This window comes from Indicator indicator, assembly GCF_027791375.1.
Source record: "Indicator indicator isolate 239-I01 chromosome W unlocalized genomic scaffold, UM_Iind_1.1 iindW_random_scaffold_277, whole genome shotgun sequence".
NCBI lineage: Eukaryota > Metazoa > Chordata > Aves > Piciformes > Indicatoridae > Indicator > Indicator indicator.
In genome coordinates, this window is record NW_026539109.1 from 3,920 (window position 1) to 18,050 (window position 14,131).

The 14,131-nt window shown below is 59.2% G+C and overlaps 1 protein-coding gene across 1 annotated transcript; it reads left to right on the forward strand.

The window, feature by feature from the left end:
- Positions 1–2,450: 2,450 nt before the first annotated feature.
- Positions 2,451–4,420, forward strand: LOC128979925 (transmembrane protein 121B-like). The gene is made up of 4 exons (XM_054398318.1): positions 2,451–2,728; positions 2,780–3,953; positions 4,054–4,220; positions 4,357–4,420. The coding sequence occupies exons 1-4, from the start codon at positions 2,451–2,453 to the stop codon at positions 4,418–4,420; spliced, it is 1,683 nt and encodes a 560-aa protein (XP_054254293.1).
- Positions 4,421–14,131: the final 9,711 nt, after the last annotated feature.

Genomic DNA, 14,131 nt, shown 5'->3' on the forward strand with positions numbered 1-14,131 from the left:
AGTAAGCTCTTCCTTTATTCTCACCTGTTAGTCTAGGTTGTGTTTGCCCTGCCCAAGGAAACCCTTGAGCTCCCATCCTGCTTCTCAGTACTGACCCATCCCTGCTCATAGCTCCCCTTCCCTATAGCCACAGGTCCCTGTTCCCACCTGCCTACCTTGGAAGCACGGACATCAACCTGATAAAGAGGATCCAGAGGAGGGCCACAGAAATGATCAGGGGGTTGGAGCTCCTCTGCTACAGCGACAGGCTGAGGGAGCTGGGGGTGTTCAGCCCGGAGAAGAGAAGGCTCCAGGGAGACCTAATAGCAGCCTGCCAGTACCTGAAGGGGGCTCCAAGAAGGATGGAGAGAGACTGTTTGCAAAGCCCTGTGATGAGGACAATGGGAATGGCTTCAGACTAGAGCAGAGCAGATTTAGATTGGATGTTAGGAACAAGTTCTGCACCATGAGGGTAGTGGAACACTGGAACAGGTTGCCCAGGGAGGTGGTTGAGGTCCCTTCACTTCAAGGTGAAGCTGGACAGGGCTCTGGGCAACCTGATCTAGTTGAGGATGTCCCTGCTGACTGCAGGGAGGTTGGACTGCATGAGCTTTGGGGGGTCCCTTCTGGCCTGGACTATTCTATGATTCTATGACCTTCCCAGCCCCACCAGGTATCCTTTGGTCTCTGGATAACGTTTCCATAGGGCTCCTCTTGCCCTGCTCATGCAACTTCAGCCTAGTAGGACTTTGCTTCCAAGAGTACAAGAGGTGCAAGCCCAGGCCCACTTAGCACCCAACACCCCCCAGGTGCCTCACTTCTCCATTCCCCTGGGCTGAGCTTACCACATCACCTGGCTGGTGTGTCACAACCCATTCCCTCCCAAAGCCCAGGAATGCTCATCCAATTGCACTTACTCCAGCAGGTGGGACAGACACCAGTCCAGCAAGAAACACACCCAAACCTTTGTGAAATGAGCCAGAAGAGAGTTGAGTGCCCGTGGGCAGGCTGCCAGAGCAGCTAAGTGAGCATGGCCAGCCTATGGCACCCACAAAACCTGGAGCATCAAAGTTAATGAGGCAAAGCTGTCACTGTCTGCTGCACAGGTAGGGCAGGAGCAACCCTGTCGGCATGAGAGCTTTTGTCCTGAGCAGCCCAGGTGGATGCTTTGTTTTCACACCACGTCCTCTCATAGAAGTGGAAATGTTTTCTTTCAGTGGAACAGGCAAATGTAGGAGGAGCAAAACCAGTTCAGCTAATCCTCAGGACTGACCACACATTAATCATGCCAGTGACATACCCTGAGAAGGAGCAGGTGAGTGTACCCATCCTAAAGGCCAGGCTCCAGTCCATAAGGATGTGGTCTTTGATCACATACACTGCCATCTAACCCAGCCTCTTGGTGGAAACTAAATTCAGAGACACAAATGGTGGTGTTCAAAAACCCATGCTGCCAGCCTGACCCTGAACAGAGCAACCCCAGCCCTGAGCCTTGCTTGAACCTACACTGACAGCAAAGCAACACTGACAGCAGACATCCTCCTTGGCCAAGCATGAGGCTTGAGGCCATCCAACAGAGCCCTGAGCAAGGTGGTTTTGGGGTTGTACAAACATTGTAGTCACAGTAATTGTTTGGACATGGTTTTGATTCTTTGGCAGGCAAGTCTGTCAAAAAAAAAAAGAAGCCTTGTCAGTGGAACAAGCAGAGAGCTCAGATGCAGCACTTCAATCTTTGACAAAATCCACACCTTGAGAGGCTGGAGAGCAAAGCCAGCATGATGGGAACTTATTTGGCAAGGAAAGGAGAAGTGGCTTGCTGCTTACTGTCTTTCTTGCTCAGGAAATTGGTCAGACGCCACTTGCTTCGATGTACAGCCTGAAAATACGGGCAGCCAAATGCTCAGTGCCACAGATGAGGAACCATAAGCGAGTGCTTGGTTGTAGGCTCTGCAACAGACCAGTGGCCCTTGTCTTGGTCAGCCCAGAGAGATCAGGGCAGACTGAAGTACTTCTGCTTTTCTGGAGTGAGTGCCGGGGTGATGTGCATGCCCAGGGGCGAGCCGCCCCAGCTCATTCGCTGGCTCCATTCACGGGGGTCTTAGGGGGCAGGAGGTAGCCAGGCCGTGCTCCCCGATCTTTGGCTTTTGTGCAGAGCAGGGGGCAGGGTGGGGATCGCCTTCCTCCCCACCCCTTCTCACCCCCCTTCTCCCCTCCCCCGGCAGCACAGTCGCTCTCCGCTCTCCCACCCCCAGCCCACCCACCGCCGCCAGCGGAGACGCCCCAGCTCCGCCAGCTGCTGCGGTTGCGGTTCGGCACCGCCCCCGGCCTCCCCCCACGGGTTCCCGCCGCTCGGGCTCTCCGCACCGCTGCCGGTGCCGGTGCGGCAGCACCGGGGGGCGGGCAGGGGGCGGGCCGGGGGCCGCGGCGCGGCCGTCGAGCCCGGCGCACCGGCTCGGGGGCCGGGGAGGACCATGCACCGCGCTGTCTCCAACCAGCGCTCGGTCTCCTCCTCCTCGGGCTCCTTCCAGCCGCCGCCACCGCCGCCGCTGCCGCACGCCGCCGACCGGCAGCCTCTCTTCCCGGGGGGTTCCAGCAGCGGCGGCAGCCGGCGGGGCTCGGGGTCGAGCTCAGGCTCGGCGCGAGCCCGCCGCCCCCGCAGCAGCACCGAGGAGGAGGAGGAGGAGGAAGAGGAGGAGGAGGACAGCATCAGCATCAGCAAGCCCCTGGTGCCGCCGCCCGCCGCCCCGCTGCCGGCCGCCGCCTCGCCGCTCCCCAGCAGCAGCAGCAGCAGCGGCAGCAGCGGAGGCGGCGGCGGCGGGAGCCCGGGCCGCAGCATGACGGCGGCGGAGCTGTACGGGGCGGTGGCGGCGGGCGGCGGGGCGGCGGGCGGCGGGGCGGCGGCGGGGGCACTGCTGGGGCCCGGAGGGGCGGCGGGCGGGCGGCGCTGGGGCTTCCAGGCGCTGTCCCTGGTGCTGCTGCTGGGGCAAGGCGCGCTGCTGGACCTCTACCTGATCGCCGTAACCGACCTATACTGGTGCAGCTGGATCGCCACCGATCTGGTGCTGGCGGCCGGCTGGGGCATCTTCTTCTGCCGTAACAGCCGGGCGCGCCGCCGGGAGCGGCCCCCGCCGCCCCCCGGGCCGCCGCCGCCGCACCCGCTGCTGCTGCACGGCCCCCCCGGCGGCCGCGGGGCCGGGGGCCGCGGGGCCGGAGCCCCCCCCCGCGGCGGCGACTTCGCCTACGCGCACCTCGCCTGGCTCATCTACTCCATCGCCTTCACGCCCAAGGCGGCGCTGATCCTGGGCACCTCCATCCTGGAGCTGATCGAGCTGCGCCTGCCGCTCGGCACCACCGGGTTCCGCATCACGCTGGCGCTCTCCGCCCCGCTGCTGTACTGCCTGCTCAGGGCCATCGGCACCGAGGGCACAGGGCAGCTGCTCCTGCCGCCGCAGCCGCCGCCGCAGCACCGCGCCGCCGCCGCCTTCCTAGCCACCTGCCTCGACCTGCTCGACAGCTTCTCCCTGCTGGAGCTGGTGCTGCAGCCCGGGCGGCCGGCGCCGCTGCCCGCCCCGCTGCGCTACCTCCTTATCGCCGTCTACTTCCTCTGCCTGGCCTCGCCGGTGCTGTGGCTCTACGAGCTCAGCGCCGCCCGACCCCCCGGCGCTGCCCGCCTCACCCTCCACCTCTTGCTGCCCGCCGGGCTGCTGGACGCCCCGCTCCTGGCGCTCCGCTGCCTCCTGCTCCTGCGCTACCAGCAGCCGCTCTCCCTCTTCATGCTGAAGAACCTCTTCTTCCTGGCCTGTCGCGGCCTGGAGGCACTGGAGACCTGCTGCCTCCTCCGCCCCGTCGCTACCCCGCCGCCCGCCAAATACGGCCCCCCCGCCGCCGCCCCCGCCGCCGCCGCCCCGCTGGCCCACGGTCTCTCCGACGCCGACGTGGGCCCCCACGGGTATGTGAACGCCTTGGCAGTCACCGCCCAGGGCTGAGCCGGTTCCCCACGGCCGCCGCCCCCGGAGGGACTCCCGCCGCCTCCGGGTCCGCTCCCGGCAGAGTCTCCTCTGCCTTTCTGCTCAGGTTCCTGCCGCCGCGGCCGAGCAGGAAGAATGGGACGCCCCGGCCGGACCCTCGCTCTCCTCCTCCCTTTCCCGCGAACAAATCCAGCAGCGGCAGGTCGGCGCAATCCAGACTACCTTCAGGAGGCTTCGGCTGACGCTCGTCCTCGGAAAACGCACCTGCCCTTCGTGATGGGTCGTCTTCTACCCCTCCTGCCTCTCCGCTTGTTTGGAGGGGTCCCACTCTTCCCTTCCTGCTCCCCGCCAGGACATCGTGTTGCTTTGTGCCCGTAAACGTTTAGTTTTCCCTTTTCTTCCTCAACAGCGGGGACCGGTGGACTTTGTCCCCTGGTTTGAGAACTCCTCCTGACCACAACGAGGAGCTGTGAGAAGGGTCTGACCAGCAGAGACGGTGCCTTTGGGCCGTGGGCGGGACAGAAGGAAGCACGTTTTGGTTTTGCTAGGTTTCGCAAAGCTGCCACCTGTGTTGCCAGCAGCAGAGCTGCAGCAGGCTGTTGTTCACCGGCTGGGGAACATCTGGGAGCACGCTGGCCAGCTGCTCAGTTCAAAGCCTAGGAGCCACTTTCTCCAAGCCAAAAAATGTCTACCTCTGTGCTTCGATATTTTGCATCTTCTTCACACGCTAAAGAAACACATGAACCTGGCATGGACATAATCTAGGGGTTCAGACCCCATTTTACTACCCCCCTCCCCCAAGACCTTTCTTTCTGGTGAGAACAGGGTTTGCAGCAGCCTACTGCTTGCTTCAGACAGCAGCCCCCAGGTGCTGGGGCTCTCATTTCTCTGTGAATATGCATGTGTATGGGATCAGTGTTGGTTTTCTTTTATGCCCAGTGTAGGGTCTCCCTTTACATAGGCTGGGAAGAGTTCCTCAGGGCTCCTTCCACATCCACTTGAGAGAGCACAGCTGGAGCCAGGGGGCCTGCAAACTGCTCCCTCTCTGCAACAGGGGAGCAGAGGACATTGGCACTGCTCAGGGTGGGCCCTGTGCTCAGTGAACCTCACGTTCCAGCACAGAAAGCAAAGTGCTGCAGGAGCCTTTGAGGCAGAGGTGCTCCTGAGTGTTGGGGAAAGCCCACATAGCAGCATCCTGCCTTCCATGTGCACGTGCTTAAGGGTAAACAGGGAAAAGGTTAATTGTTAGCAACCTCTCATAGAAGCAGAGTTCTCTTTGATTTTAAGCGCCCTGAGTGTTCAGTGGGGATGAAGGCCTCCTCCTCTGCCTGGCTCCAGCTGCTCCTGAAACCAGCCAAATGAAAGTGGAGCACAGAGGCCACGTTTGGAGGAAGGACTTTGCCCCTCCCAGGCTTATATTTCATTATCTGGGCAAGACTGCATTCATCGGGAAAATGCCAATTTCCTGTCCCAAGCCTTTTTCTGAGCTGTCCTGATGAGAAGGGAAAATGAAGCTACGCAGAGCCAAGAGCAGGACTGCAGGCACAGCCCAGGCTTCCCCTGCACACCTATCCGTTCTCTGGGGCTCAGGCTCCAGTGGCACGCAGCCTCTCTCTCTTTTCACAGAGTGAGATCAACTGCCTGCTCCAGTGGACTGCTACAACAAAATGTTTACAGTCTGGCAACTTCCAACTCCCACAGGCAGAAGTGGGGATGCCATGGGGCTCTTCTCACCCAGCTCTTGGGTGGCTGATGGGTTTTCAGGGGCTAGAAGAGCCCCTAGAAAAGATGGGGCAGTAGTGCTGTCCTGTTGAGAGCTGCAGCTAGGATGGGCCACTTGCTGCTCTCCCCCTGCCAAAAGGAGAGCCAGCATAATGCTAGGCTTAACTTTCCCACCAGTGCTTTATTTTTAACCTGAGCCCTTGCATGGGCAGTTGTGTGAATTTTGGCCAGTGGCCTTTCTTCTTCAGTAACTTATTTCTGTCTGGACAATCTTGGTGCTGTGAGTGACTGTGATTGTAAAACTTGGTACTGTGGAACTTTTCCTGTGTGACGTGCGATGTGTCGAGGGGGATGCTAAGTTTCTAGCCACAGGAGGTATAACTGCAGGTACGTGATGCTTGACCAGATTGTTTCCTCACACCTTCCCTGTATGTAGGAAGTATTCCATGCTTCAGTCAAAAAGCTAAAGAAAAGGGGAAAAAAAAAAAAACCCAACAAACAAACCAACTTCACCCCAAAACATGGTGAAGGAAAGAAAGATATTTCATCCCCAGCTATGTTTTGCTGCTGCTCTGGCTGAGTCCACGCTAGCATTAAAGCACATAGAACACCCCTAACACACTGATTTGTACCCATAGTTGAGACACTGGAGGAGAATTCTTAACAAGTCTGACTTCAGTACCCTTTCATAGCACATGACAAAGTTGCTGTTTCAACAGTGAGTGCCTTTCTCCATTTCAGACATGGCTGAGAAAATGGCAGACTTGAAATTTCTCTCTCAGCGTGGCACATTGGAACCATGTGACAATGAAATCGCAGCTCAAGTTCGGCCATGGATGCAAAGGTTGCCTGGGGCAGAGGACCCTGCAAAATGATCCCAGAATCACAGAATGGTAGGGGCTGGAAAGGACCTCAAAAGCTCATCCAGTCCAACCCCCTGGCCAGAGCAGATCACACAGGAGTGCATCTGGGTGGGTCTGGAATATCTCCAGAGAGGGAGAGTCCCCACCCTGGCTCTGTTGCATAGAATTCCTTTGAAGCAAAGTGGTTCTCTGTGGTGCTGTGGTTCCTGGGTCATTAGCAAACGTGCCCTTTGGAGAGGGTAAAGCTCTTGTAGCAGTTGGCTGTACAGAAGCCCCCTTGTAACTAAAAGGGTAGCTCTGCTGCCCTTTCAATGACTGACTACAGAGAAACCCCTAAAGGTCTTCAAGGCCTTGTGGATAAGCCTGCCCCTGCCCCTGCCCCTCCTTTGGAATTCCCTTCTCTTTTTGGTAAGTTGAGCTCTCCCTTCCACTTAAACCCCTCTGCTGCACAACAGATTCCTTTGCAGGAGAGGGAGGTGGTAGCACCATTGAAGTGTAAGCAATACCTCATCACCCATGCACCTTGCACACTTAACTGCATGTTCTGCCAACATGAAATTACTGGTCCAGGTCAGGAACACTTTGCTAGACCAAGTTGTTCCATACAAAGACCTACATCCCTTGGGTTTCTGTTACAGGCCTTGTAACACAACTCAGCTACTTAGTATTTCATTGCTCTCTCTCTTTGCTATCCTGACAAGCGAGGTGACTTCTCCCAGGAGGGGAAACTGGTGAGAGATCAGACCCATGGCCAGTGGACACTTGGCATCCCCCTGGCATTCATTAGAACTTGTATTTTTTAAAAGCAAGATTGTTAAAATAAAATCAGAAACTTGTGACTGATTTTGCTTTTTTTTTTTTTTTTTTTTCGCCCTGGGCTACTCAGTTTTTGCATGAAGGGCCCAGCAGATCCATTGAAGTTACTTCATTTCCTCATGCTGGATTGCTAAAATCCAATGGGAGGCTGGGGGAGCAAAGTCCCTCCCACTGTAAAAGATCAGGTCGGTGACTACCTGGGCAATCTGAACAGACACAAGTCTCTGGGACCTGATAAGATGCATCCCAGAGTCCTGAGGAAATTGGCTGATGTTGTTGGCAAACCACCCTCCAAGATATCTGAAAAGTCCTGACAGTCCCCCAGTGAAGTCCCTGGAGACTGGAAAAAGGGAAGCACTGCACCCATTTTTGAAAGGCTGGAAAGGAGGATCCCTGGGAACTACCAACCTGTCAGCCTCACCTCTGTGCTTGGGAGATCATGGAACAGACCCTCCTAGAAACTATGCTGATGCACATGGAAGACAGGGATGTGATTTGAGACAGCCAGCATGGCTTCAAGTGCAGGTCCTACCTGACCAATCTATTCACATTCTACCACTTTTGGGTTCAAGATCTGTGGAAAAATTTCTAGGCACAGCCTGAAACTACCACACTTCTGTGATGGAGTGACTACATCAGTAGACAAGGGGTGAGCTACAGACATTGTGCGTCATGACTTCTGTAAGGGCCCCACACCACCTTTCTAATTTAGAGAGAGATGGATTCGATGGGTAGAGTGTTCACCGGATGAGGAATTGGTTGGGTGGTCACAGAGCAGTCAGTGCTCCAATTCCAGTTGGAGGTCACTGAGAAGGGCTGACCCTCAGGGACACTGCTGCTCAGTATCTTCATCTAGTGGCATCAAGTGCCCCCTCAGCAAGCCTGCAGGTGACACCAAGCTGAGTAGTGCAGTTGAGGCACCAGAGGGACAGGACACCATTGAGAGGGACAGGAGGTCACTGAGAGGGACAGGACACTACTGCGGGCAACAGGACACCACTGAGGGGGACACGACACCACTGAGGGGGACAGGACAGCATTGAGGGGGACAGGACACCGCTGAGGGGGACAGGACACCGCTGAGGGGACAGGACACCGCTGAGGGGGACAGGACAGCATTGAGGGGGACAGGACACCACTGAGGGGGACAAGACACCACTGAGGGGGACAAGACACCACTGAGGGGACAAGACACCACTGAGGGGAACAGGAATCCACTGAGTGGGACAGGACAGCACCGAGGGGGACAGGACACCACCGAGGGGGACAGGACAGCACTGAGGGGGACAAGACACCACTGAGGGGGACAGGACACCACTGAGGGGGAGAGGACACCACTGAGGGGGACAGGAATCCACTGAGGGGGACAGGACAGCACCGAGGGGGACAGGACAGCATCGAGGGGGACAGGACACCACTGAGGGGGACAGGACACCATTGAGGGCGACAGGACACCATCAAGGGTGATAGGACACCATCAAGATGGACGGGATAGGACATGATTGAGGGGGAAAGGAATCCACTGAGGAGGACAGGACACCACTGAGGGGGACAAGAATCCACTGAGGGTGACAGGACACCACTGAGGGGAACAGGAATCCACTGAGTGGGACAGGACACCACTGAGGGGGACAGGACACCACCGAGGGGGACAGGACACCACCGAGGGGGACAGGACACCACTGAGGGGGACAGGACACCACTGAGAGGGACAGGACACTACTGAGGGGGACAGGACACCACTGAGAGGGACAGGACACTACTGAGGGGGACAGGACACCACTGAGGGGACAGGACACACTGAGGGGGACAGGACACCACTGAGGAGGACAGGACAGCATTGAGGGTGACAGGACACCACTGAGTGGGACAGGACAGCACCGAGGGGGACAGGACACCACCGAGGGGGACAGGACACCACTGAGGAGGACAGGACAGCATTGAGGGGGACAGGACAGCACCGAGGGGGACAGGACAGCACCGAGGGGGACAGGACAGCATTGAGGGGGACAGGACACCACTGAGGGGGACAGGACACCACTGAGGGCGACAGGACACCACTGAGGGCGACAGGACACCACCGAGGGCGACAGGACACCACCGAGGGGGACAGGACACCCCCGAGGGGGACAGGACAGCATTGAGGGGAACAGGACAGCATTGAGGGGGACAAGACACCACTGAGGGGGACAGGACACCACTGAGGGGGACAGGACAGCACCGCGGGGGACAGGACAGCATTGAGGGGGACAAGACACCACTGAGGGGGACAGGACAGCACTGAGGGGAACAGGAATCCACTGAGTGGGACAGGAGAGCACCGAGGGGAACAGGACAGGATTGAGGGGGACAAGACACCACTGAGGGGGACAGGACAGCACCGAGGGGAACAGGACACCACCGAGGGGAACAGGACACCACCGAGGGGGACAAGAAACCACCGAGGGGGACAAGACACCACTGAGGGGGACAGGACACCACCGAGGGGGACAGGACACCACCGAGGGGGACAGGACACCACTAAGGGCGACAGGACACCACTGAGGGGGACAGGACAGCACCGAGGGGGACAGGAATCCACTGAGTGGGACAGGACAGCACCGAGGGGGACAGGACAGCACCGAGGGGGACAGGACAGCACCGAGGGGGACAGGACAGCATTGAGGGGAACAGGACAGCATTGAGGGGGACAGGATACCACTGAGGGCGACAGGACACCACTGAGGGCGACAGGACACCATCAAGGGTGATAGGACACCATCAAGATGGATGGGATAGGACATGATTGAGGGGGAAAGGAATCCACTGAGGAGGACAGGACACCACTGAGGGGGACAAGAATCCACTGAGGGTGACAAGACACCACTGAGGGGAACAGGAATCCACTGAGTGGGACAGGACACCACCGAGGGGGACAGGACACCACTGAGGGGGACAGGACACCACTGAGGAGGACAGGAGAGCACTGAGGGGGACAGGACAGCACTGAGGGGGACAGGACAGCATTGAGGGGGAGAGGACACCACTGAGGGGGACAGGACACCACTGAGGGGGACAGGAATCCACTGAGGGGGACAGGAATCCACTGAGGGGGACAGGAATCCACTGAGGGGGACAGGACACCACTGAGGGGACAGGACACACTGAAGAGGACAGGACACCACTGAGGAGGACAGGACACCACTGAGGAGGACAGGACACTACTGAGGAGGACAGGCCACACTGAAGAGGACAGGACACCACTGAGGAGGACAGGACACCACTGAGGAGGACAGGACACTACTGAGGAGGACAGGCCACACTGAAGAGGACAGGACACCACTGAGGAGGACAGGACACCACTGAGGAGGACAGGACACCACTGAGGAGGACAGGACACCACTGAGGAGGACAGGACAGCACTGAGGGGAACAGGAATCCACTGAGTGGGACAGGAGAGCACCGAGGGGAACAGGAAAGGATTGAGGGGGACAAGACACCACTAAGGGGGACAGCACACCACCGAGGGGGAGAGGACACCACCGAGGGGAACAGGACAGCTCCGAGGGGAACAGGACACCACCGAGGGGGACAAGACATCACTGAGGGGGACAGGACACCACCGAGGGGCACAGGACACCACTGAGGGGGACAGGACACCACTGACGGCGACAGGACACCACTGAGGGGGACAGGACACCACTGAGGGGAACAGGAATCCACTGAGGGGGACAGGACAGAACCGAGGGGGACAGGACAGCACCGAGGGGGACAGGACAGCACCGAGGGGGACAGGACAGCACTGAGGAGGACAGGACAGCACTGAGGAGGACAGGACAGCACTGAGGGGAACAGGACAGCACTGAGGGGAACTGGAATCCACTGAGTGGGACAGGATAGCACCGAGGGGAACAGGACAGGATTGAGGGGGACAAGACACCACCGAGGGGAACAGGACACCACCGAGGGGGACAAGACATCGCTGAGGGGGACAGGACACCACCGAGGGGCACAGGACACCACTGAGGGGGACAGGACACCACTGACGGCGACAGGACACCACTGAGGGCGACAGGACACCACTGAGGGGAACAGGAATCCACTGAGGGGGACAGGACAGCACCGAGGGGGACAGGACAGCACCGAGGGGGACAGGACAGCATTGAGGGGAACAGGACAGCATTGAGGGGGACAAGACACCACTGAGGGGGACAGGACAGCACTGAGGGGGACAGGACACCACTGAGGGGGACAGGAATCCACTGAGTGGGACAGGATAGCACCGAGGGGAACAGGACAGGATTGAGGGGGACAAGACACTACTGAGGGGGACAGGACACCACCGAGGGGGACAGGACACCACCGAGGGGGACAGGACACCACCGAGGGGAACAGGACACCACCGAGGGGAACAGGACAGCACCGAGGGGGACAGGACACAACTGATGGGGACAGGACACCATTGAGGAGGACAGGAGAGCATTGAGTGGGACAGGATACTACTGAGGGGTACTGGACTGCACTGAGGGCGACAGGACACCACTGAGGGCGACAGGACAGGATTGAGGAGGACAGGACACTACTGAGGAGGACAGGACAACTCTGAGGGGAACAGGAATCCACTGAGTGGGACAGGACAGCACCGAGGGGAACAGGACAGCATTGAGGGGGACAGGACACCACCGAGGGGGACAGGACACCACCGAGGGGAAACAGGACAGCATTGAGGGGGTCAGAACACTACTGAGGGGGACAGGACACCACTGAGGGGGACAAGACACCACTGAGGGGGACAGGACACCACCGAGGGGGACAGGAGAGCATTGACGGGAACAGGACAGCATTGAGGGGGACAAGACACCACTGAGGGGGAGAGGACACCACTGAGGGCGACAGGACACCATGAAGGGTGATAGGACACCATCAAGATGGACGGGATAGGACATGATTGAGGGGGAAAGGAATCCATTGAGGAGGACAGGACACCACTGAGGGGGACAGGAATCCACCGAGGGTGACAGGACACCACTGAGGGGAACAGGAATCCACTGATTGGGAGAGGACACTACCGAGGGGGACAGGACACCACCGAGGGGGACAGAACACTGCCGAGGGGGACAGGACACCACTGAGGGGGACAGGACACCTCTGAGGAGGACAGGACACCACTGAGGAGGACAGGACACCTCTGAGGGGAACAGGAATCCACTGAGTGGGACAGGACAGCACTGAGGGGAACAGGACAGGATTGAGGCGGACAAGACACCACTGAGGGCGACAGGACACCACGGAGGAGGACAGGAGAGCACTGAGGGGGACAGGACACTACTGAGGGGGACAGGACACCACTGAGGGGACAGGACACCACTGAGAGCGACAGGACACCACTGAGGGCGACAGGACACCACCGAGGGCGACAGGACACCACTGAGGGCGACAGGACAGCATTGAGGGGGACAGGACAGCATTGAGGGGGACAGGACACTACTGAGGGGGACAGGACACCACTGAGGAGGACAGGACACCAGTGAGGGGGACAGGACACCACTGACGGAGACAGGACAGCACTGAGTGCGACAGGACAGCAATGAGGGGGACAGGACACCATCAAGGGTGATAGGACACCATCAAGATGGACGGGATAGGACATGATTGAGGGGGAAAGGAATCCACTGAGGAGGACAGGACATCACCGAGGGGGACAGGAGAGCACCGAGGGGGACAGGACACCACTGAGGGGGACAGGACACCAGTGAGCGGGACACGACACCCCTGAGGGGGACAGGACACCCCTGAGGGGGACAGGACAAGCATTGAGGGGGACAGGACAGCATTGAGGGAGACAGGACACCGCTGAGGGGGACAGGAATCCACTGAGTGGGACAGGACACCACCGAGGCGGACAGGACACCACCGAGGGGGACAGGACACCACCGAGGGGGACAGGACACCACCGAGGGGGACAGGACACCACCGAGGGGGACAGGATAGCATCGAGGGGGACAGGACAGCATTGAGGGGGACAGGACACCACTGAGGAGGACAGGACAGCACTGAGGAGGACAGGACAGCACTGAGGGGAACAGGACAGCACTGAGGGGAACTGGAATCCACTGAGTGGGACAGGATAGCACCGAGGGGAACAGGACAGGATTGAGGGGGACAAGACACCACCAACGGGAACAGGACACGACCGAGGGGGACAGGATACGACCGAGGGGGACAGGACACGACCGAGGGGGACAGGAAACCAGTGAGGGGGACAGGACACCACTGACGGCGACAGGACAGCACTGAGTGCGACAGGACAGCAGTGAGGGGGACAGGACACCATTGAGGGAGACAGGACACCACCGAGGGGGACAGGACAGGATTGAGGGGTCAAGACACCACTGAGGGGCACAGGACACCACTGAGGGGCTCAGGACACCACTGAGGGGGACAGGACACCACTGAGGGCGACAGGACAACACTGAGGGCGACAGGACAACACTGAGGGCGACAGGACAACACTGAGGGCGACAGGACAACACTGAGGGCGACAGAACACCACTGAGGGGGACAGGACAGCACCGAGGGGGACAGGACAGCACCGAGGGGGACAGGACAGTATTGAGGGGGACAAGACACCACTGAGGGGGACAGGACACCTCTGAGGGGAACAGGAATCCACTGAGGGGGACAGGACAGCACCGAGGGGGACAGGACAGCACCGAGGGGGACAGGACAGCACCGAGGGGGACAGGACAGCACCGAGGGCGACAGAACACCACTGAGGGGGACAGGACACCACTGAGGGCGACA